This window comes from Drosophila sulfurigaster, chromosome 3 (genome assembly GCF_023558435.1).
Source record: "Drosophila sulfurigaster albostrigata strain 15112-1811.04 chromosome 3, ASM2355843v2, whole genome shotgun sequence".
Classification (NCBI taxonomy): domain Eukaryota; kingdom Metazoa; phylum Arthropoda; class Insecta; order Diptera; family Drosophilidae; genus Drosophila; species Drosophila sulfurigaster.
In genome coordinates, this window is record NC_084883.1 from 13,020,881 (window position 1) to 13,046,755 (window position 25,875).

Genomic DNA, 25,875 nt, shown 5'->3' on the forward strand with positions numbered 1-25,875 from the left:
TGTGTGTTCGTCCTTTTTTTACACAATTTCCTTGAGTTGAGCGCGCGCAGCCGACAAACCCAACACCTCCCCTGCTCGCTCCTCCTTCACTTCCCCTTGCCACCCGACCGCCAACTGGTTAGCGATATCCTTGATAATAATGTGTACAACACCAAAAAACAAGTGGACGAGCAAAACTCGTCTTCGCCCTCGCAATCCCTCACTCCCCTCTCTTTCTTTCTTCCCCGCACACACTCACACACACACACTCCCCCAAATGACACCTCCTCCTACTTCTCTTCCTCTTCCTCTGCTTTTGCTGTTGTTTTTGTTGCTGCACTGAAATCCATTTCATTTTATTCCGGTTCTGTTTAGGCTTCGACCTCCCAACAATCTGTCTTTCTCTCTCGTTCTCACTCTCTCGCTCGCTCGCTCTCTCACGCCCTTTTACTCATATTGTGTGCAGAATGAGAACCACAACAGAATTAGCAGTTTTACAGTAAACATTGCCTATAGCGAATCGCAGCTTTTCATTTACTTTGCATAAAAAAACAAGGTTTTATCTCAGATTGTTTTGCCATCCAGAAGTTTTTGCTGTATAAAAAGCAAAGTAAATTATTTGGCAAATAGTTTTATATTTTCCTTTAAGCTAGCTCATTACCATTATTGTTTTATTACCAAGTGATAGATAGCATATTAGTGTCAATCATGTTTATATAATTATAGGTTAGGCTACTTTATCTATGCTTAAGAAAATGTTATATAGTAGTTATATAAGCTTGACTATTATTGATAGACATCATATTAGTGTCAATCCAATTTCATGAGAAATCTGTCTTCACTTTGCTTATTTATTTTATCCGTACTGCCATTGAAGTAACTCTTTAACGAAATATGATATACACTCAACACTTTATAGCTAGCAGTTTAACTTGTCTGTTCTTTATCAAATTAGCGTCAATAAAATAAATCTTAATATTCAGTTTATGTATTTACTTTCCGGTTATTCTTCTTACTTTGTTGTTAGCATTCTTCAGAGTTTACGATATGATACAATGAACATAAAACATAAAGCTTCGCAATTATAAACATAAATAAAATAATACATATACTTTGTTAAGTTAAATTTTATTTATGTGTTTAATAAGAGTTGTATTCTTAATAAATAAAATAAATCAGAGCTTTTCAAAGTATTTTATGTTTTATTAATGTTTCTTTATCTTAACTTAACCGAAAAAGTAATTTTCGTCAAGTTGAAAAAAATTCCAGAATTGTAGCTTTTATTTCAAATAATAAACAGATAGTTATCTGGTTCTATAATTACCTATGTATAATTCTAGGTAATCTTTTGTAATGTGATTTATCTCACTTCAGAAAACTCTCATCAAATTCAATTATGCATCAATGGGTTTGAATTTTATTGATTAATTGCGTGCAAATCTTGCACATTGCAATTGCAACAAGTGCAAGAATTGTGCTTAATTAATTTAATGACACTTAAAGAGAGCTATCGACTGAGAGGTGTGAAAATGTGTTTATTGCAGTTAATCGATAAGTACTGGAGATGGGAATGTAATTACAAGTCGATTGTCGATTCACAAGTGCCAAAGGTCAATGGCAAAGCGAAGGAGAGGGCAAAAAGCGGCGGATGGGGGCAAAACTGAACTTGTTGCTGCAACTGACTGCAACGCTGATGCAGAAGTGGGCCAGAAAATCGACAACTAAAACGAGCGAGAGCGAAGAACCAGAAGATCGCGATGACGTCGACTTCGCAAGCTCTGCGCGTCTTTGCTCTGCTCGCAGTCGCTGTCGCCGTCTCTGTCTGTTACTTGCGCTGAGTCAATAACCTCGCTGCGAAGAAGACGACGACGACGACGATGAAGATGATGAAGAAGAAGCAGCAAACAAGCATGCGAACAAGAGTCAGCTCACTCCACCTCTGTCTCTGTCTCTCTCCCTCTCGCTTCTGCTAGCTTGGTTGCTTGCTCTGTTGTCGGAGTCAACTTTGAGTAATGAGAAAAGGCAAAAGCAAAAAGTGAACTGAAAATTGTCGGCGCGTTATAAAGCCGCCAACAATCAAAAGACGGCGCAACGCATGGTTAGCAGCAGCAGCAGCAACAACAATCACGAAGAAGGAGAAGACGCAATGACGACGACGACGACGACATGTACCTAAAATCTAAATCCCCAAGAATGCCAGCAAAATTACAAATGCACAAGTATGAGTGCGTGTGCGAGTTTATGTGAGTGTGTGAGTGCGTGTGCGTGTACTGTAGTCAAAGATGATCAACGAATGCCGCGCGAACAAGTGATGAACACACATAAATATGCATGTCTGCCTTGTTGTGCAAGTGTGTGTGTTTGTTTGTTTGCTTGCGCCACAGTTGGAATTGAAACACGTTAAAGGGACGAGTGCAGCCAATAATCAAAGCAACTCACCAACACAACTAAAGCACTCGCGCTCTCCTGTCAAGTGTGTGATAAAGTGTGAGAGAGATGGTGTGGGGAGGGGGGCAGACATGCATAGACTCGCTCAGCGGTTGCCTTGCTGTGCGAATCAAACGCGAACATTCACTTTTCATACTCACATGCAACAATGTAATTAATGGCTCTCTTAATTATATAATGCTAGAATCAACAATTTCCATTAAAAACAACAGAAACGATTTCAATTGCTTATGACGAATAATTAAACAAATAAATAACGAGAACTTTGGAATTGATTAGCATTTGGCATTCGTTTTGCCGCTGCCAAGCGAATTTGTTGTTGTTTTTGTGTGTATAACACAAAAGCTGCGGCGTTTGCCAAAGATACACAACAAAATACAAATACAAATACAAGCAAACACACACGCATACACAGAGACACACGAATACATTCACACTCAGACTGACGGCGACTGCCAATTGAACTAGAGATAATCAAGAGCAAAAAGAAAAAAGTAAAATAACAACAACAGCGTCGAGTGTGAAGGGTGGTGGGAGCGAGGGTGGGGAGAGGAATGGGGCTAGATATACGCCATCGGCAGCAGCAGCAGCATCGGGCAAAGCACACAATAAAAAGAATTTCACATTTGTACTCTGTCAGTCACAAATATTGAAACGACAACAACAACATGGTGTGTGTGAGCAGAGTGAGGTGGAGCGAGGGGGCGCTGGGGTTAGTCGTCGTGCGGTCGGTCAGGCAGAGAGTCAGACTGCCAATCGTTAGCTTGAAAGTATGTGTGCTTGTGTGTGTGTATATCTACACGTCAAGTTAGCGAAAAACGAAGCAGAACAAAAAAAATCAACAACAACGACACTCGCTTAGCTGCCTCCCGCTCTTTCCTATACGCACGCTGCGCGCACCTTTTCAGAAGCAGCGCGTCGGCGTCGACGTCGCTGTTGCTAGCGCTGTCGACGTTGTCTGTGGTGACAGCGCGTCAAAGATAAATGCTTGAATCATATTGCCAACGCGCTTTGGCAGCGCGTTCTTATTGTTGTTGTCACACATACACACAACCACACACACGTGCACATATAAACTATAGCCTTTGACCCAAGCGGTGTCCCACTGTGCAGCAGTAGCAGCAACTTTTTATTGGTATTGTTTTATGCGTGCGTATTTTTGCTGCTCTAAATTGGCTTTTACTTTTTGCACCTACTTTAATCAATTCCCCCCACCACTGTGATAAGCAGACACATCTGTCGGCTGATGCGTGACAGCGCAGCAAGAAAGCGCAATAACTGTTATTAAAAAGCAGCAGCATACAACAGTAATCTGTAAATGGGTTGCACCTTTGTTGTGGCACTCGGCCTGCTAAACGTGTGTTCATTAAAATGATTAATTCATAAAAATATGCATTTTCTTTTTTTGCGCAAAACGAATGCTGCAAAAAAAAAACAACTCACAACAAAACTGTAATTATCAACCACTGTGAAAAAGCATTGACGCGACGTCGACGTCTGCGTTAGCGTCGACACCGGTCGGTTGGTCGGTCCATTCATTGCCTCTCATACTCACACTCTCTTCTCTCTCTCACTGTGGCATTCGCGCGCTGCGCTGCCGCCGCCACGGCTCTCGTGTTTCAATTCCACTTGTAACGCACGGCGGCCGTTTTTGTTTGTCTCACTTTTGTGTCGTTCTCTCAGTGTCTCAGTCGCCGCGTTATCCCACAGATATTTGGTTTGCTTTTTCGCTACCGCCGCCGCTTAGCTTACCAGTAAATAATTTCAATTGTGGTTTTCTTCCTACTAATGGATGATAAAAGGCAGTGAAAATTGCTGAAATTGTATGTGAAATGTAATTAACCACAAAACTATGCTATAGTGTTGTTTTCATTGCATCAAGAAAGCAGCTGCCGGTTACAATAAATGCAAATGCTAATACAATAAAAGAAAAGAAAAAAAAAGTGAAGTGAAGAAAAGAAAAGATACAAAATGAAAAAAGGCCGACAGTCTGTCTGCGTCTCAGTCAGCGCTTAGTCAGCGGCGTCGTCGATGGTGACGTCGTTCGTGGGCAGTGTAAAAAATGTGTGAAATGCAAATGCAGCAAGCAGCAGAAGCAGACAACAAGATTGTATGCTGCAAAAATTTTTATGAATGAAATTTATAAAACAACGACTAACAACGTCTCGCAAACACACAGTTTCAGTTTTTTATGCAAACGTGAATTCGCTTTATGTATGCATCGCATCATTCGCCGCAGCGGTCGAGTCGCGAGAGCGGCGAAAGAGAGAGAAAGAGAGTGAGTTTACTCTGAGTGAGTGTGAGTGTTTGGTGCATTTGTTATTAACATTTCGTTTATAAGTTGTCATTGCACTCGCTTTGCATTTGCCCATTTGTGCAATTTGTTGTTTGTACAATTCGTTTTCGCCGCGTGCGACGCTATTAATTCGCTCTATTTTCTGATATTTCGCCTGCATGCAGGTGTAGTGGTGCGTGAGAGAGGGCAAGAGAGAGAGAGCGCACTCACACGCTCACAAATAATGCTTCCGTTTGCGTCTCATGTGAGTGTGTGTGCGTGTGCGATGTATAGTAGTTTTTTTGTAGTTTTGTTTTGCTTTTCATGTTTCTGCGTTTTCTGCTTTGTGTTTTACGTTCGCACACACAGCCGCTGCCATGGCATTGCCAGGCCAAAACAAACACGCTAAATTGAGAGAGCGACTGGATTCAAAGAGAGTCGAAATTGTTGTTGGCAATTGTGCAAAGCATTTAATTACCATACAATATAAACAAATGAATGCAAGAAAGAGAGGGAAAGGAAGAGATAGAGAAAGAAAGAGAAGTGATGATGTTATTAAACTAATTAATAAATGCAATAAAGAGCACAGAAAGTGGGGGTGCGAGGGAGGATAACGATAGTTTTTTTAACGGTGATTTAAGTTTGTTAAACTACGAGTGAAGACTTTAAACTATACAACTAAAGAAGTGTTTAAGTTAAGATACAGGAAATAGGATTATTTAAAGTGTTTTCGTTCTTTAATCGTAGATATAATGATTTATTCTAAGAGACGGAATATAGGATTATTTATCAATCGGATAGATTATTTCTACAGACTTCGAATTTAATAAAATATCAGTAAATGTATATTAAGATAAATCAAATTAAAAGACCAAAACGATATTGACTTGAAATTTAGTATTAATAATAGTAATAATTATTAATAATACATTAATATTAATCAGTTAAAATTGAATACAAAGTATATATTTCTAAATAACTTGACTAATTCATTAATATTCTCAACTTTTATCTAATTGACAGATAAGTGAAGAAAGAACAAGGGAAGCAAACACGGCACTAACAAACAACAAACAGCAAACAAACTGCAAATATAAAGAAGGTCAACACACAATTTGCACTTTAACATGAACAAAAATGCCGGCGATGGCAGCGGCAACGATGGCAAAAACTCAAACAATCACGGAGGGAAGGGCGGCGGCGGTTCCAGTGCTGGCGGCGGCGCCGGAGCTGGAAATCCCCACGATCCCACCGGACTGCTAGATGCCGCCTCGCTTTTTGGTAAGACGAAAACGAAGACGAAGATGAAGACGAAGACTAGTTTAAATAGTTGCACTCGGTTTTATTAACTTATCTTTGGTCTTTTTTTTGGTGCAGCGTATTGGGGACGCGATGCAAGCGGAGCAGCGGCAGCTGCATCGAATCCACTCTTCAACTCGCAGTTCAATGCAGCCGCAGCCGCCGGCTTGGGTTTGCTGCCAAATGCTGCGGGCGCAGCGGCGGCTGCCAATGACCGTTACTCCTCGATGGCAGCAGCAGCGGCGGCAGCTGCGGGCGCCCATCATCATCAGAGCACAATGGCAGTGGCCGCTTCACAGGCCGCCAGCCTGGCAGGTCTGCATCCAGCAAGTGAGTAAAATGTCGGCATCGACACAACACACAAGAGAACCAGATAAAGAGGAAGTCGTCAGTTGAAGATGGAAGATGATAATGAAGGAGAAGGTGTTAAGGTGCAAGAAGTTACGCTTAGCAACTGCGGGTGACAAGCAAAGAAAGCAAGTTAAGAAAGTAAGGACAGCCATGTTGGACTCTTAGATACTCCTTAAACTGAAAGGATGGACAGGAAGTATAATGAGGACAAGACTAAAAGGGAAAAGTGCAAGATGGCAGGCAAGATAATCAAGCACAAGTTTCAAACATAAGCTTGATCAACCTCAAAACTAAGGAACAAGAAAATTTGATTGTGAATATATTTTTGTTCGAATAAGCAAAAGAAGAGGGAAGTCATATAGTTGAAATTGAGTCAAAAGGGTGATAAATGACATTAATACAGCAAATTTACGAATTACAAATAATCAAATATAATTTAACATGTAAAAAGTATCGTTAAGCAAGAGAACAGCCAAATCTGCTTAGATCTTCGTCTGGATTACGAGATATATTAACATTTATTGACTGTAGTTTCTTTTATTAGTGATCTTTGTTATTCTCATTTACGCGAAAACTTAAAATTTTGTTTAATGACAGACTGACTCTTTGAATTAACACCTCACATCGGTAGTACCTAGAAGGCTGCAATTTCAAAGTAGCATAAAATACTGGTTACTTACTGAACTTATATCAGGAATATATATCCTGAGTGGTAAGACTTAGAAGGCTAGAATGGGTACACATCATAGACATGTAAACAGCATCTTTATTAATATCAATATTTTAAATGAGCCTATGAAATAGCGTTTACTGACTGACTCATTAAATTAGGAACGCATATCCCAAGCGGTAAGACTTACAAGGTTGTGATTTTTGCACTACGTAGACATGTTAACAGCAATTTTAATAATATTAATATATGAAAATACCGGAAAATACTGACTGACTATTGATATTAGGAACGCAAGACTTAAGCGGTAACTCCAAGAAGGCTGGCATTGTTAAAGAGCGTAGGCAAACAAAAACTTGGTTTATTAATACTAAGTAAAAACTGGAAGGTTGCAATTGTTATACAGCATAGACATGAAAATAGCAACCTTGTTAATATCAATTTTTGGAATTAGGATATGAAATACTGTTTACAGAATGACTGATAAAATTAGGAACGCATATCGTAAATAATAAGACTTAGAAGGTTTTTGCACTGCATAGACATGTTAACAGCAATTTTATTAATATAATATTTATATTGCAAAGTAGCAGAAAATACTGACAATAAACTGAGTAATAGAATAAGAACGCAAGGCCTTAACGATAAGAGTTTTTAAATATGAAGTAAGAGCTGTGAGAGTGCAATTCTTAGTCAGCTTAGACATGTAAGTACCACGCTTATAAGTACAGCTATGTATTAGGTCAAAGTTCGCATTGAAAACCTAGGATAGGATTAACAAAATTGTTCTATATTAACATGCTGTCAACTATGTTTTCACAGGCTGGTGGTCAATGGCTCAGCTGGCTGCCCAGGACTACTTCAGTCGTCTGCAGGCCTCGGGTCTGTCACCGTTTCCGCATCCCGATCTCGCAGCTGCCTTCGGCCCCGCTGCCATGGCAATGGGAGCAGGTGCCACAGGAGGCAATGCAGGAGCGGGAAGCGCTGCTGGCATGGTGGGCGTAGGCGGTGCTGGAGGCGGTGGCAACAGCGGTGGCGTTGGTTCGAGCAGCAAGTCGAACAAGTCGCGCAAGGAGAAGCGGGCAGCGCAACAGCAACAGCAGCAGCAACAACAACAGCAGCAACAGCAACAGAATCTGGCCAACAGTCTGAATGCAGCGGCAGCAGCTGCAGCAGCAGCCGCAGCGAATAATCCAGCCGCAGCTTTGGCCAGCATGCATGGCTTTGGACTGCCCGGCAGCGGAATGCAGCCGACGGTGAGCACGGGCAGCAGCTCGGCCATCTCCACAAGCAGCAGCGGACACGGTGGCTATAAGGTGAGCATTGAAAGTGAATGGATATTCGTTTATATGGATTACTAAATGGATTTCACCTTACAGAGCACGGCCAGCGCTTATGGCAAGCCCTCGACAATGACCAGCAGCAGCAGCGCCAGCAGCTTGGCGAGCAATCCTGGGTCTGCCTACGATCCGGTGACGCTGCACAAGGAACTGCTCGCCATGCAGGCGGTGGCAGCAGCAGCCTCCGGCTCTGGTGTGGGCGGCATGTCCGGCAGCTCAAACAGTTCCTCGGGCAAAAAGTCGAGCAGCAGCAACAGCGCCTCATTGCATGCCCATGGCCTCTCCAATCTGGCCATGAGTCTGAGCAACAGCGGCGCCGGCAGCGGCAACAACAACTCCGGCATCATGTCCAGCAGCAAAACGAGCACAAATGTCAGCTCCAGTTCGGCTGCTTTGGGTGGCATGCATCCTGGCATGTCCATGTCGCCGCACGCCAGCTTATCGGGCAGCAGCTCGGGCAAGGAGCGAGATCGTGACCGGGATCGAGACAAGAACAATCCATCGTTGAATGCCTTGAATTCGTTGTCACAATTTGGTGCTCTCGGCATGACGCCACAGCAGAGCATGCAGGCAGCCATGAATGCATTTGCAGCCAGCACTGGCGTGACGCCCAGTGCCACAGTCACCTCTTCGGCTCATCCCACGCAGCAGCAGCAACAGCAGCAACAACAACAGCAGCAGCAGCAACAGTTGCCCAGCTCAACGTTGACAACGGGCAGCGGCAGCAGCAAAGGCAGCGCCAAGGATTACATGAGCAATGCGGCCATGATGAGCAGGTGAGCACAACCAGCAAATAATATAAAATAATATGAAAATAATATAAAACGCGTCCCTTTAATTGTATTTAATATTCGGTTAGCGGCATATTTTGCTCACCTAACAGTGACTGTTAAGAAAAGATAAAATATTTCATTGCCTAATTTAACAGCCTAAGTTTAAGTTGTGGCTGTTAAGCGCGGTTTCTGTGTATCAAATTATATTGCTACAGTTAATTCTATGAACTTTCATAAAATATTCATTAAACTTGAAGGTCACTTAAAAAATATGTTAAAAGAAATAGGCAAGGAAACAAATATATCATTGCTTCTCTCAAGATCCTATTTCCTGGATTCAAGTTATCGCCGTTAAGCGAGATATAGTTGATTTAATTACATGTATTCACATTTTCATGTAACGGCATATTTCCCTCAATTAACTAAGGAAAAGCTACAGATAACAGAAATATTTCTATTCTATACTTCTTCTATACTTAACATACTTGTTATGCCTCAAATTGTGGCCCTTAAGCGAAGTGTATTACATTTAATGCTATATTGCTGCAGTTAACCTTCTAAATTTGCATTGATTTAGCGGCATATCTTCAGAATGCTTCATTTTCGAATACTTCACTTAAGAACTTATTTATTGGGTCGCAACTGTGGCCGTTAAGCGAGGTGTATTAAATTTTATTCCGCATTACAAAATTAAATTCATTTAGCATCATAATTTTCTTATTTTTCACTAAAGAAAGGTTGAAGACAAATAAATATTTCTATTGCATCATTTGGCGGCTGATTTTTTTGTTTCGAAATGTTGCCGTTAAGTGAGATAAAGCTGTATTAAGTTGTATCCTATAGTCTTGCAACTAAATTTATAATTTTTAATCCCCAACTAATGTCTGTTTTTCTCCCCTTGCAGCAGCAGCGAGCATCCATCGTTGTTGGGCGTTCGATTGCCGCCGGACACGGAGATTATCAAGTATACGTCCAGCATCGTGGGCCCCAAGATACCCGGTAGTAACTCGCGCGGTCGCAAGAAGACCATATCCGAAACAGAACAACAACAACAACAGTCCACACAGAAACAACAACACCAAGCAGAACAACAACAACAACAACACCTGACACCACAACAACAACAACAGCAAAAGGATCTTGAAAGCACAACAAATGCAATTTCCTCTCTGCTTGCGTTTCCAGGCCTCAGTCCAGCGAAGCGTGCCCGCCTCGAGATGGAATACGCCGCCATGGCAGCAGCTGCCCAACAGCAACAGCATCTCCACGGCATGCTTGGAGCAGCTGGCATGCCGATGAGTGCCCTCGGCTTGAGTCCCATGGATCAGTTGAGCAGCGTATCCAAGGCGGTCAGTTCATCGACGCCATCGGCAGCGGCTTCGTCGTCGTCGTCGACGGTGACGAGCACCGCAGGCTCAGCGGGATCGGCGACGGGACAGACGCACAATCAGCAGCAGAGTCACAGCCAGAATGCGTCCAATGATCGCGTGGAAGTGATCAAGTTGCCGCCCACAATCACCTCGAATGGCGCCTACAATCTGTCCAGCAAAGGTTGTGCCAAGGAGCTGCACGATCTTACCGGGGATCCCTCGCTTGCTGGTGGCGTCAATCTCAGCCTGAAGGCGAATACAACGATGCCGGCGAGCGGTGCCATTGGCTCCGCCTCGAATCCCATCACCATCGATGACTTCGATGCGCCTCTGAATCTCTCGATGAAGCCCTCGGACAAGAGCAGTGGCAGCAGCAGCAGCACAGCGACAACTGGCGCCGCAGCAACAACTGCCTCAGCCACGTTGGGCAATCTGGCCAGCGAGTATCAGGCGCAAGGAGTTGGAGCCGGCGGTGCCAATAGTCTGCAGAGTCTCAGCTCAATTACGGCTGCCTTGGGTGGCGCTGGTGGCATGCCAGGTGGCTCCATCTCGGGCAGCGGCAGCGGCGCAGGCGGTGCATCGCCTTCACCTGCTGCTGGCGGTTTGCCTGGCGCATCGGGCACTTCCAGCTCGGGATCAGGCTCGGGATCTGGCTCCTCCACGTACAAGGAGGGACGACCACGCAATCTGGGACGTGGCGTATCCAAACCCAAGAAGAATACGGTCGCCTCGCTGCTGGCGCAATCGCGTGCTGTCGGCTTGAAGCCCATGCTTGCCACACAGCAGCTGCTGCAACAAGGCGCAGATATTGTAAGTTGACATGAATATGTGAGACTATATGTTTATGGGACAGTTTAGTGACAAGAACCAAGTTCATTGTAAATAGGAGAATTCAAATTTCGAGGGTAATTTTTAGGACATATACTTAGTAACAAAAATATGTTAAGGAAAGGTGACAAAAGAATTTAATTTTCTCAACGTTTCATTTCTAAGTAACCTTCTAGCTGTCGGCTATCTTTTCGATATAATTTTATCTGTGCGATAGGGAACTGAAAATGTAAAAACATAGACAGTATTTGAGAATAAGGAACAGAATGTTTTTGAACTCGTTTCATCTCGAAGTAACCACTTGAATGTCGGCTATCTTTTAGTAATTATTTTATTTCTATCTGTTCGATACGGAACTGAAAAGGTAAAAACACAGACAGTATTTGAGAAAGAGGAACAACAAGTTTTTGAACTCATTACATCTCGAAGTAACTGTCGCCTATCTTTTAGTAACAATTTTATCTGTTCAATACGAAACTGAAAACGTAAAAACACAGGCAGACAGTGAGGAAGAGCTAGTTAGCCAATATATTTAAGCATCGAAGGATTGTAAAATGGCTGAATAGTAGCAAACTTAAGAATTTGAATTTGTAAGCAAAGTGTAAACAGCTAACTCTCAGCTAATTAATTTACCATAAATAAGTTATTATCCATTTATCATCCTATGAATGATAAGAGAGAAAACTAAATGTTTTAAATTGAACTTTAAGTTTGAAACAGTCGCTTAATTTTAATCTGAGACGGGAATTCGAAAGATTTACTAGTAAATTTGCACACATTGTAACTTTATTTCACTTTGCAGGAAAAGATACGACTGGCTTTGAGCGAGGCAAACGCGCACATGGAAACCTCGACGGATTCGGAGAGCGTCGCTGCCGAAAGCGGACTGTCGGAATCAGAAAGCGAAGATGCCAACATACTGAACGTGGCCGAGTTGCGAGTGCCTCTCGAACTGGGCTGGAAGCGAGACACCGTCATACGTGGCCTGACCAAACAGGGACAGATCCGGGGCGAGGTCACCTACTATGCGCCAGGGAGCACGCTGCCCCTGAAGACCATTGGCCAAGTGTTTGCTGTGAGTTTGTAGGGCGCATTTTTGTAATTAATGCCTAGAGAAGCAAAACACATTTTGAACTGCAACTGAACACAACTTTTTTCTATATCATCTCTTTAGTTACTGGAGCAGCAGCCTTCGAGTCTGACGCGCGAGAACTTTAGCTTCTCAGCTCGTGCCATTGTGGGTTCATTCCTGCAGCCTGCGCCGCCGCCTTATGCCAATGATGGTGAATACATACGCATGACGGACGAGGATGTGGCCAAACGGCTCGAGGATCTGAAAGTATTCACGCGTCAAACGCTGAACGTGGAGCAGCGCATTGAGATCGCCAAGCAGCAGCAGGCAATGCGCGATGCCAAGAAGCAGCAAAAGGAGGAGTTGGCTCGCAACAAGGAGAAGGCCAGGCAGGAGAAGAACGCCAAGCTGGAGCAGCAGCGCAAGGAGAAGGAGTTGAAGAACCAGCAGGCCATTGAGGTAAGTTGAGAACGCTTGAATGCCTTGACAACTGGCATGCTAATATTTCCTTCTTTCTGCCTTGCAGGAGCGCAAGAAGCGTCAGGAGGAGCTGGATCGTCTTAAGCAGGAAGAGTTGCTCAAGAAGCAGCAGGTGAGTTGCCTTTTTATTATATATTTGCCTTTAGGTTTCAGTTTCATTTGCAAATTTGCTCAAATTGGCATTCTTCTTTGCTTTCCATGCGCTGCAGGAGAAAGAGAAGCGACGTCAGGAAGCAATACTAGCTAAGGAACAGGTACAAAAGCTAAACCCCAGAAAGATCCTTAATTCCCGCTTCAACCTTGCTTATATAATTTATTGTTTGGCAAACTTTTTGATTTGATTAAGATTCCATTAATGCATGTTACGCTTAGTTCGATCTATTCCGCTTTGTATTCATAAGTTAAGAAAGAGAAAACCATTCTGACCTTATTTTGATAGATCCCCTTTTGTTTATTATGATTTTCGCAAGATTTATAATTACATTCCTTTTTTGAATGTTGCCTTAGTCCGATCTTTTCCACATTGATAGGCACAAATATCAGAATTGTATCTTTATTTTAATAGGACATAATTCACTTTCCTTTTTATTACTTATCCCATGAAATTTATTATTTTAAATACTTTCAAGTTTGTCAGTTCTTTGGTTTATAAATTTCGCAGAATGATTTCCTTCTAGATTCTATCTCATCTCCAAATTTGAATGCTTTCACTTCAAAATTAGCTTATCCCTGGCAAAATTCCCTTGATTCCAGATCAAATTATGCAGAACTTTTTACTAATCTGATCTACTTTTTTTTTCTTTTAACAGGAACTTCAGAAGCAAAAGGAGTTATTGCTGGCTGCTGAAATGGTAAGTTTAATTAACCAAATGATTCTCCCCCTTTCACTAATTTAACTCAAACTTCACAATCTTATAGGAGCGTGAGCGTCGTCGTCAGCACATGAATCTCATAAGAATGCTGGAGTTGCGTCGCAAGTTTGAGGAGCGCGAGAAGAAGAAACATCAACTGGTGCTCGATCGTCTGATATTGCGAGAACGTCGCATGGCGGAGCGAAAGCGCGATGCTGAGATACTGCAGCTGATACGTAAACCCAACGAGGACTCTGAATTGCCGCAGGAGTTGTCGGTGCCGGAACTAGAGCGTATTGCAGGCAATCGTCTGCCTGGTCAAGCGATGGCGGATCTGCTGATGGTCTTTGAGTTCCTGCACAACTTTGGCGAGACTCTCGGATTCGACATGGAATCGTTGCCATCGCTGCAGAATCTGCACGATGCGCTAATCAGTGACAGCAATGCAGATGCCGAGGAGGAGCTGCTGTCCGTAATGACACATCTGCTGGTCTGCGCTATCGAAGATCCTGGTGTTCCGAATCCGGGAAGACACACCACGCTGTTGGGTCAATCGCTTCGCAATGCGGACATCACCAACTCGAATGTGTCGGAGATACTGCGCATCTATTTGTATGCCACAGCCACCGGGGAGATTCGTCAGATGCACGGCATCACTGTGGATCGGGAGCGAGAGCGTCGTGTGCCCGATCATCATCAGTTGGATGCGGAGAGTGCCACACACTCGGCCAAGAATCACGAGTACTACAAGCTGTTGCATGAGAACGACACCTGGAAGCTGTCGCATGCGCTCAAGGATCGTCCCTTCGTGGCATTGAATCCCACACGCAAGGCACAAATGTTGGCGCATCTGTGCAACGATCTGCTGATGAATAAGGCGGTGCTGCGCCAGATCGACGGCAGTCTGGAGACCTGCGCTCAGATGCGTAAGGAGAAATACATGACGGACATGAAGGTGCGCAAGTACAAGGCGTTGCATCAACGCAAAGCTCGCATTGAGGCCTACGAGAAGGCGCAGGCTGAACGCGAGGCAGCGATGCAGGCGCTGCTTGCTCAGCAGAAACTCGATGCGGAGCGGGAACGCGAACGCTTGGCCAAGCTTGCCGAAGCCGAAGCAGAGGCAGAAGCCAGCAAACAGGCAGCCACAACAGCAGCAGAAGCAAGTGCAGCAACAGAAGATGGAGCTGATGGAGAGACGGCAGCTGCTGGGGATGGCAACAGTGAGACTAACGAGGAGAAGGATAAGGATGCACAGCAGCCGCAACCGTTGGATGGGGAACAGCCGCAAGCCATGGAAGTAGATGGAGATGCGACACCGTTGAATGCGAGTAATAGTGAAGCTGCTCCAATTGGTGTTGTTGCAGCTGCTGAAGCAAGTCCTGCCAAGGAAGAGTTCCAGCAGAACGGCGGAGCAGTTACAGCAGGAGTCGCGGGAGTTCCTGGAGTAGTGGGAATTCCGGGAGTTCCTGGAGTTACCCCAGTTACAGGAGTTCCTGGAGTTGCTGGAGTCACGGGAGTTCCAGGACTTCCTGGAGCAATTGCTGGTGTTCCTGGCGCTCCAGGAGTCACAGCCGAGGCTCTGCTGCAGGCCAAGAAGAGCGGCGCACGCAGCTCCATCAACGAGGATGGCCACAATCAGAGTCACGATGTCAGTATCATTGAGGACGATCTCTCCGATCTCGACTCGGAGATCACCAACGTGGAGGAGGACGAAGACAATCGCCTAAGTGCCGACGAACTGCAAAAGAAGCTGGACAAGATTGTGCGCGCCTCGCTGAACTGCAAGGAAGCGCTGGAGAAGAGCACCAATCAGCTACGTGCAGCCTGCTTCGGACAGGATCGTTTCTGGCGACGCTACTGGAAGCTTCCGAAGGCGGGTGGCATTTTCATTGAGGCGTTGGAGTCAGCGCAAAACGATATTAGTGACTATCACGAGGCACTCGAGGTCATGGACGAGAAGAATAAGAAGCTAGAGACAAACAATGAGCAGCCGAAACCAGCTACGGAAGCTGATGAGGCAGAGGAACAAACGTCTGAGGAGCAACCACCTGCAGCAGAGCCAATGGAGGTAGATGGCAACGAAGACAAAGAGACAGAGACGCCCAATGAACCGCAGGAGCAGCAACAGCAGGCGAATCACGAGGTAGCCAACGAAGCGCCGCAAGAAGAGGATGATGACGACGATGATGTGCAGGAAATCAATAAAGTAGAACCAGAGATTGTGGATCTAGGCGATGACGATGACGACATTATACCGCCCGCTAAGCCAGTCGAGCCGATTATCGCACGACCCGAGATCAAGGTCAAGTCGGAGATGGAACTGATGGGTCCACCGCCCACTGTGATCTCGACGAAAACCGACTTTGAGGCAGAGATCAAGATACCCACAATACCCGGCTTGATTCCCACGCTGAGCAACAACAGCAGCAACGGGGGAACTGGATTGGGAATGGGCATGGGAATCGGAGGCAGCAATGGCAACTGTGATAAAGTGGACGCTGCCAACAGTCTGGACGATCTGAAGAAGGAGGATGATTGTATCATCGTATCCACATCGCATCCCAGCGAGGATGCGACACCCAAATGGTTCTCGATCGTGAAGCGTGAAGTGCCGCTGATCAGCGAACTGCCAGCGGAGGAAGGTGGCGTCGTTGCCCAGGAGCTGCAGAACAGTTATGCCAGCTATCAGAATTGCAGTGCACAGTTGCAGTTGCAGGGACATCCGTGGGATCTGATTAACAACATGCAATACTACAGCATACCCATGGAGGAGTGCAAGGTGGACCCGACGAAGTTCAGTCAGGAGTGCATCTTTACGCTGAGCGGTCTGGACGAGAAGCAGATGCAGGCCAAGCTGGATGAGTACTATGAGCAGGGCAAGTTAACGACGGTGTCAAAAAAACGGTTTGGCGTCTCCTCATCGTTGCCAGCCAACCGATGAGGAGCAACAGCTGGAGCAACTGAAGCTCTCCAAACCGGAACCCGAAACGGATTCGTTTTTTCGTTTGGGCGCTGATGTCGCACCGGACACGGGAGGCGGGGGGCGGTGGCGGAGTCAACAGTGGAGGTGAAGTGACTGAAGTCAAGCCCAAGATTGAGCTGCGTCTGGATGAGGCATTGTCCCAGGCGTATTACCACAACATTGCCAACATGTCGCTGAGCAGCGTACAGACTTACATCCCTATCGACATTCCACTGCCCCTCTCCATGACACCCGACGAGCACCGACTCCTGGAGCAAGTGAAACTCGCCGGTTTTCCGGAGAAGGTCCACGGGGTTTATGTGCCCCGTCGGCAACGCTACGGTTGGTGGCAACTGGACGATGAGCAGAAGTTGCGCCAGCTGCTCAAGACCCTGAATCCTTCGGGATTGCGAGAACGTGAACTGCAGGAGAACCTGACGCGTTTCCTCGGTCTCGAGCAGCCGCTGGGCGTCAACTATCAGCTGAAGTTGAATGAATCGCAGGTGGAACTCGTGGAGTACATGCAACCGGATAAGATTGGCGATTGGAATCCCAAAGTAGCGCGTCGCGTTGAGCTGGCGCTGCTGGAGCAACTCGAGTCGCTTGAAGATAAGGTTGCGAGTGCCTCGATGCAGCTAAAGAATTGGCAGCTGCCGACGCGCAGCGAAAATGAATTGAATCTCACAGAGCTGGAGGATCTAACCGAGGCGGAATTTGTCAGCATCATTCCCATGATCAGGGAGCGCATCATTGACCTCGAAGCGAACATTGAGCGGCGCTACTTGAAGCCACCGCTGGGATCGCAGACGGGTGATGCACATCTCGCTGTGATTGCCCAGAATCAGCACACTTCAACGCAGACACAGAATTCTGCCTCCGCCGCGGCTTATTTGCTGCAGATGCAACAGCAGCAGCAACAGTTGATGGCACAGCAGCAACAGCAACAACAACAGCAGCAGCAACAGCCTGGCAGCAATCTGAATGCCTCATCGTTCAATGAACGCACCATGGCCTTGGCAGCGGCTGCTGCGGCAGCTGCCCCAAGTGTCGCCTCCTGTGATGGAACCGCAGCAGTTGGTGGCACCCTAGAGCCTTGCTCGGGTGCCGCCTCGCCAGCGAGCAACTGTGACAGCGACAAGGACGAGAAGATCGAGAACATACCCAAGGGTCTGGTGCAGTGGCGAGATGCCGTCGCCCGCTCCCACACCACCGCACAGCTGGCCATGGCCTTGTATGTGTTGGAGTCGTGTGTGGCCTGGGACAAGAGCATTATGAAGGCGGTAAGTTTGCCCTCTTTTCTTTTTTTTTTGGTTGATTCTTTCGGTTTCGTTTCTTCTTTTGGCTTTTCTCTTAGCTTGGCACCCCCCAGTTTTCCCTCTCCCACTATATTCCCCTCATTGCAAGCTGCCATTGGTGCATAGAAACTAATTAATCAGTTTTCTCCTCTTCCTACTCCTTACTTAGTTTGTTGGCTTCCATTTTAATACACACACACACTCGTAGTCATCACATCAAAAGTAGTTTCCATTCACATATATACACATACACACACAAATACACTCACATGCACTAACCATTTTCACCACTTTTCAATTCTGTAATTTCGCTTTATCCCTAGAAAGTTTTTCCGTTAAGATAGAAATTAAAAGACAGAAAAGATATCAGTATTGATAAATGAATAGTACTATCTAAAAAAAAAATAGTAATTTCAATAGTTTAACAATTTTATAGCTAAATTCAATGAAGAGCTTAGGAAAATCATATAGATATGCTATGAAAGGAATAAATGAAGAATGGGAAATAAAATATCACTTAAAGATCTCCATGATACAAATTTATGTATTGAAGTTAATTTAATGATATTTTCCATAACTTTTTGGAACTATGATCAAAAGACAACCACAGATATATAGAGTTAGATACACTATACTTTTTTATTTGAACTATTCGAAACATAAAGCTACAAGTACAGCCAATTATGTTAAGATGCAGAATATTCATTAATTTCATTATAGAAAATTGAGTCAGCTATGACAGAGAGTAAAAAACGGAAGTTTAATAAGTATTATAGATCGTTATTTTATTTCCTTGGTTTATTTTAGAAAGATTTCTTACTTAGTTGCATGATTTTCAATTTTATTTTTTAGCTTAGTAGATCAACTTTTTCTTAAGTAGTACTTTTCTTTATGCATCCCCCAAAAAAATGTCCTTAATTGAAAACAAAATTTATTAAGTGCCTTGAAAATTAATTCGATGTTTTTATTGTTTGTTCTTTTTCTTTCTTAACACTTTCGCTGAATGTTTGACTTGTTTGTTGTTTGTGGTGTTCCAATGGTGTTCTCTTTGATCAAAAATCAAAAAACGAATTTAACGCTTTCATACTCACACACACATACACATACACCTACATACACTCACACACACACAACTAAATACACATACCTACATAAACATTGCCATTTGTTTTCACAATTGAATGCTTTTGTTGCCATACCCGCTACCGTTACCCGTTTACCCGTTACCGTTTGCCTGCTTAAACGAACGCAACCTTTGCCCACCATCACTGTTGACCCGAACACGAACACGAAACGCAAACGCAAACGCAAACGAACTCAAACTCACACTCGAACGCAACTCGAACTGCTGACTACACAACTCGAACTCCAACTTGGTTCAATTAAATGTTGCGCACGAAAGTATGCAACGCGCACAACAAAGAACAACAAGTCCAACAAAAAGAAAAGCAGCGCCAAAAAGCAGGCAACACCCCAGAAGAAGCAGCCATCAAAGCAAGCCAAGAAGGACAAAGAGAAGGAAAAGAAATCAACGCCGAAGAAATCAAAGCAAAAGTCGAAGGAGAAAGAAACGACGCCTACACCGCCACCGCCGCCCCCGCCGATGACCATTAAAATCAATCTGAAAGCGTTGGCGCAAAACGGTTGCGTAGAGTCCAACTACAACAGCAACTCGCAATCGAACTCGAACAGCGACAGCGACACGGACAGTGACTGCAACTCGAACGCGAACGCAAACTCGAATACAAAAACGAACGGGAAACGCCGGAGACAACAGGGACAGGGACGACGTTCAGGCACTACTACAAACTCTTGCAAATATTCAAATTCCTTACAGAATTGCCAGTTCTGCACGTCGGGCGAGAACGAGGACAAGCTGCTGCTATGCGATGGCTGCGACAAGGGCTATCACACCTATTGCTTCAAGCCCAAAATGGACAACATACCCGATGGCGACTGGTGAGTACAACAACAACAAGCAACAACAACAGCCCATACATCTCCCATCTATCTCTTGAACTCGAACCTCGAACTCAAACCTCGAACTTCAACTCCAACTCGTCTCTCGTGCTCATCTTTCACAACATTTGTCGCGTCGTTTTGCGTTTTGTTATCGTTATTGTTTTTGTCTTGTCTACCGCCCACGTTCCTCGCCACGCCCACGCCACGCACTGTGCCGCGTACCGCCTCCCCCCCTCTAGCCACCAGTAAGATACATTTTTACTGTTGTCAACTAATGAGTTTATTTTTCTCTCTCACTCTTTCTTAGGTACTGTTATGAGTGCGTCAACAAGGCAACGAACGAGCGCAAGTGCATCGTCTGTGGCGGTCATCGTCCCTCGCCCGTTGGCAAGATGATCTACTGTGACTTGTGTCCACGCGCCTATCACGCCGACTGCTACATTCCCCCCCTGCTGAAGGTGCCGCGTGGCAAGTGGTATTGCCACGGCTGCATCACTCGAGCACCGCCGCCAAAGAAACGCAGCGCTGCCAGCAGCAGCGGCGGTGGCAGCAGCAGCAAGTCTCGGCGGGATCGCGATGCCAGCACCGCGGCCAAGCGACGTGGCAACGAGAAGCAACAGCTGCTCGCCTCCGCCGGCAGCATGGAGCAACTCTGCCCCATCGATCCGCATCAGCAACAACAGCAACAGCAACAACAACAGCAGCAACTGTTGCTGCACAGCTCACAGCAGTCGTTGAATTCGTCGCATGACGAGTCTATGACATCCTTGCCAGCGCCGCTGAGGTGAGCCAAAGACTGACTACAAGTCGTTGCCTCAGCTAAACACATCCGTCCCTCCCCTCCATCCCCCTCTCTCTCTGTCTCTGTAGTCCGGCGCATTCGATCGCCTCGGCGACGTACGATGAGCATCACAACAACTCCATCGACACAAGTCGCTTCCAGGCGCATCTGGGCAACAACAATGGCGGCGTACCGCTGGAGGAGGCAACAACAGGAGGAGGAGTCACCAACTTTGCCACCACCACAGCCACCCCCACCGCCGCCACAGCCTATGTGCCACCGAGCCAATTTGGTGTCGTGCCACCGCCACAAGCCATGCAGTTTGTTGCCATGTCACCGCGTGCCGTCACGCCCACACGAACGCCAACGCCCACGCCTGCACCGACGCCGCCGCCTCCTGCGCTGCCTGCGCCTCTGCAGCCGCCGACGCCCAACTTGACGGCGCCGGTGTTGATGCAACCCTCGCCCACAGCGCTGCTCAATGTGACGTGTCAGTCGCCGCCACAGCAGCAGCAGCCTCAGATGATGGCCATGCCCTCGCCACGCACTTGCACGCCCACGCCGCCAGCTGTGGCAGCTGGTGCTGGAGCTGCCACACAAATGTCGCCGCCGCCCATCAACATCCATGCCATTCAGGAGGCCAAGGAGAAGCTGAAGCAGGAGAAGAAGGAGAAGCATGCCACCAAGAAGCTCATCAAGGAGCTCGCAGTCTGCAAGACGCTGCTCGGCGAGATGGAGGTAAAAAGCACTTGTATTTAAGGATGTATAAAAAAGATGTATAAAGATACTATTGAGTTGTCCCAATGTGTGAAAGCAAAAAGCTTGTATTTAAGAAGTATTGACTATTGCGACCACGGTTGCCATTCCTAAAAAAAATTTTGAACCAAAATTTTTAAAAAATGTACCAATTTTAGCAAAAATGTACCACAAATTTTTTCACGAAAGATTTTTTGTATTTCACAAATTGTGATTCACAATATATAACTATATAATACGTAAAGTTGGCAACCGTGATTGCGACTATTGAGTTGAGGGAGTATGTGAAATCAACAATCTCATATTGTAGAAGACTTATATATCCCTATGTAAGATTTCTGCAGTAATTCTTTATGAAGATATACAAATAATTGTAATGCTTTACCAACTTGTTAATTTGGAAATCGTTTAACTTATGAAAGCAGAATTCATAATTGAGTTCAGTCGGTTCAAATCCATAGATTCTTATTCTTCTTAAGATAACTTAAAGTTATACATCTAAGCTAGTAAATAGAGTAATTAAAGCGTTTCATGTGAAGAGGCTTCTAGTTAGTAGAAGTATATAATAAGGCAGATATAGATATGTTATAGATTTTATGAACAGATAAAGTAAATAGTTGAGTAAATTCAAATAATATGATTAACTGTACCTTGTAATGAAGCCAGTTCGTTTGAAGAAGCTGCTGGACTTGTAACGTCATGAAATGTGTACCCGATAGCTTTCGGTTACTAGTTGATCGGAAAGGTGAAGGCAAAAACGAAATCCATTCCGTTAAGTACCTTCTTTAGATTACCTACATTATTAAAATAAATCGCGTACCTAATTGGAGGGGGGGACGGTTAAAGGACATACGAGGATAGTAAACAGGAGAGAAAGGAATAGCTAGAAAAGCAACAGAATAGGGATCAACTTTTGACTTTAGAAACTTCTCCTTCCTCTACCATGATGCTGCAAAGTATTAGGCTTTGAAAAAGCAAACAAAAAAGACAGAACCCCTTAGAGAAGCTCTTCGTCATTCAACCCTCCTCAAAAGTATTTTATTACAATTAAATTCTTTGCAATTTTAACAAAATAAACAAAAAGGAAACTATCAACTATTCACTTGAATCTAATTTTCATCTAAAATGAATGCCTTAAGTTTAGCTCCGTTTTATTCTTTATAGTTGCATTATTCGCTTATATTTAATGCTTTCTATTCATTTAGCTTCATGAGGATTCGTGGCCATTTCTGCTGCCCGTGAACACCAAACAGTTTCCCACATATCGCAAAATAATCAAGACACCCATGGATCTGTCCACCATCAAGAAAAAACTGCAGGACTTGACGTAAGTGAACTGAACTAACAGCATTTAGTGCGATATTAATTAGATTTCAAATCACTTTTACAGCTACAAGTGTCGCGAGGACTTTTGTGTGGATGTGCGTCAAATCTTTGACAACTGCGAGATGTTCAACGAGGACGATTCGCCAGTGGGCAAAGCGGGGCATGGCATGCGAAAGTTCTTTGAGTCGCGCTGGACAGAATTGACTGATAAGCACTCTTGATATCCTCCGCTGGCGCAGCATGAGATGGCAACAGCAGGAGGAGGAGGAGGAGTGGGACCAGCTGAGGCAGCTCTAACAACAAGTGAAGCAACAACAGTATCAGCTGGAGCAGCTGCAGCGGTGGCAGCAACATTAGGAACGCCAGTGACAGCCGCAACAGCCGCACAATTTTGGTAGAAGAAAGCCGAAAAGAGAATTGAATATTGTATATAAGAGGAGAGGAGTGGAGAGGGGAGGTAGCTGTAGTTTGTATTATTATGCATTATATATATTTATACAATACAATATGGAACATACACAACAACAATATATATACGCAGCTATATATATAGAGAGAGGGAAATGGAAACGAAAACGAGAGTATTGAACGTCCTAAAAAAAAAAGAGTTGAAGCTACGAACAAAGCAGTAAACAAGGCAAAAATGAATGAAGGAAAGATAATGTGTATTTTAAGCAGAGAGATGATAAATAGTAATTAATTATCATCTCATTGTAATGCGAGTGTTGTCTGTAAATGCAAGATTTGGAACAGTATTTTGTGCACAAGGCTGCGTTGGGGCTTTGTTAATATAATTATGATTTGCGATTGTATTAAATGATAATTTCTAGTTTAGTTGGAACTCTAGCCGTTAAATCTTAGCAACTATAAACTCTAAAACTACAACTAATTGCATACGATTATTATTATTATTATTGTATACTTTACAAACATCATGACATTGTACTTTATTTGATAGCAATCACAAGCTCATTTAAGTTTTAACTTGTATTTGTACTTATAGTGAACGCGATTTGTATATGTATGCAAGCATTAATTGTATTTATATTGACTAAACTATAACTATAACTAAATCTAAATTTAAAACAAAACTACAAAACTAACGCTATACTTAATTATTAATGACAACAACAACATCAACAACAAAAAACCATACATACTCACAAAAAAAAAAAGGAAAAGGAAAAAGAAGCAAAAGATAAAACGTTGTGTAAATGAATTCGAAATTAAAACAAATACTATTAAATTATTTTCTGAGTGTACAACAAAAGCAAAAACAGCGTCATTTTATATATATAACAATAACATTCGAATAGTGAGGATGGGAGGCGGAGGAGGGAGGAGTATTACAGTATTACAGCACACAAATATACATATTATTAAAGGCAAAAAAACAAAAAACAAAACAAATTTAACAATCGGACAATTAAGGCAATTTTACAGCTTAGCTTAGAAACGAATTATGAATGTGGCATATTATTAGGCGAACTCTGCGCAACAAAAACAATTTTAGCTGTAAATACAAAAAGAAGAAGAAATAAATATATACACATAACAACAATTCACAATAAATTTATATATATACACAAAAATACAATATAGTATATGCCGAGTGTTGTTAATCACCAGAATACAAGAATATTTACATGGAAATTTTTGCATAAATTATAAATGATTTGCAGTGCAGCACAATAAATAAAAAAAAACAATTGACCGATCGATCGATACAACAAACAAAACATTATTGGCAAGTTCAATCACAAGATAACAAAACATATAGACATAGACAGAGAACCTCAAACAACAAATCGAACTACCTACAAAGCAGCAGCAGAAGCAAGCTACAGAATCAGCATCATTATCAGACAAAAAAACATAAACCAGTTAGCATTATCCAGTCCCCAACATATATATATATATATTGTATGTTATGCCATTAACTGATATTTATAAATGTGTTTAGCAGTAGTTGGTTGTAAATACAAAAAAAAGGACATACTAAAGTTAGCAGAGACTTGTACATACTGACAAATAAATCTAGAAAGATAGTGAACGAAGCAAGAGAAGAGAGAAAGAGCATTCGCAATTCGACTATGCTCCTGTTATACCAACTGCAACAGTAACCGAAGATCGCAAGTTTATTCCGACTTTTTTTTAAGCGCTTTCGCCTCGTTTCGATGCCCAGAATAAAAAAAAAAAAAAATGAAATCAATCTGTAGGAAATGTGAAAACAATAACTAATTGCATGTGTGTTGTTTTTGGTGATACATAACAGAAATACATTTATTTTTAAAGCATATTTAAATAATAATAATAAACGATATATTAATAATGACAAAATAAATAACGATAATAATAACACTTTACCATATATACAACCTATTTAATGACGAACGCATATTAAAACATATGATTGTGAGCAAGCCGCAAACAAAAAAAACTTACGGAAAAAATAAAAATAAAATGCAAAAAAAAAAACAAGAATCTCAAAATTGAAAAAATTCATTAAAAAAAAACAAAAACAAAATCCAAACCTTTCGACATTTGTGCACACACGGAAAGAAATACAACTAAATAATATCAAAAATGTATAAAACAAGACTTTTTATTGTTGAGAGAGTTTTGAAGAGCTAAAAAAATGTAAGGACACAGGTAAGGAAGGTAGAATAAACAATTTCGATATATCTTAAAGGTATTATTTTGGTTATGATGTTTATATGTACCCAAAAGATGTCCTCAATATTCCATATATTGACATTTTTTTAAACAATAAATCTAGTTATCCGATTACAATCTTTGGGAATGAGCTAAAGGAATGCATATGTATCCTTTAGCTCATCCCCATTGCCAAGATAAGCTAAGAATATTGTAATCGGATAACTAGATTTCTTGATTAAAAAATGTAAATATTATGGAAATCTTTTGGGTATAAGTTTGCTTGCTAAACTAAAAAATATAATCGTGTACTTAGATTTGTGGTTATACACATATAAAATTTAAAAAAGGAGAACCAGGAAATAATTGTCTCTTGACCATAAAAATGTGGTTCTGTGGAAT

The 25,875-nt window shown here is 43.3% G+C and overlaps 1 protein-coding gene across 1 annotated transcript in view; it reads left to right on the plus strand.

Annotated features, from left to right (window-relative positions):
• Positions 1–25,026, plus strand: part of LOC133845503 (uncharacterized) — a 46,480-nt gene extending 21,454 nt beyond the window's left edge. The window contains 18 exon segments of the mRNA XM_062279974.1: positions 5,726–5,983; positions 6,080–6,331; positions 7,845–8,338; positions 8,402–9,138; positions 10,040–11,315; positions 12,136–12,408; positions 12,508–12,864; positions 12,932–12,997; positions 13,095–13,139; positions 13,695–13,736; positions 13,804–16,626; positions 16,628–16,768; positions 16,770–17,978; positions 19,396–19,952; positions 20,263–20,739; positions 20,826–21,474; positions 22,698–22,819; positions 22,883–25,026. Of these exon segments, the coding sequence (XP_062135958.1) occupies positions 5,830–5,983; positions 6,080–6,331; positions 7,845–8,338; positions 8,402–9,138; positions 10,040–11,315; positions 12,136–12,408; positions 12,508–12,864; positions 12,932–12,997; positions 13,095–13,139; positions 13,695–13,736; positions 13,804–16,626; positions 16,628–16,768; positions 16,770–17,978; positions 19,396–19,952; positions 20,263–20,739; positions 20,826–21,474; positions 22,698–22,819; positions 22,883–23,039 (9,831 nt within the window). The 5' untranslated portion in view covers positions 5,726–5,829 and the 3' untranslated portion in view covers positions 23,040–25,026.
• The last annotated feature ends 849 nt before the right edge of the window (positions 25,027–25,875 follow it).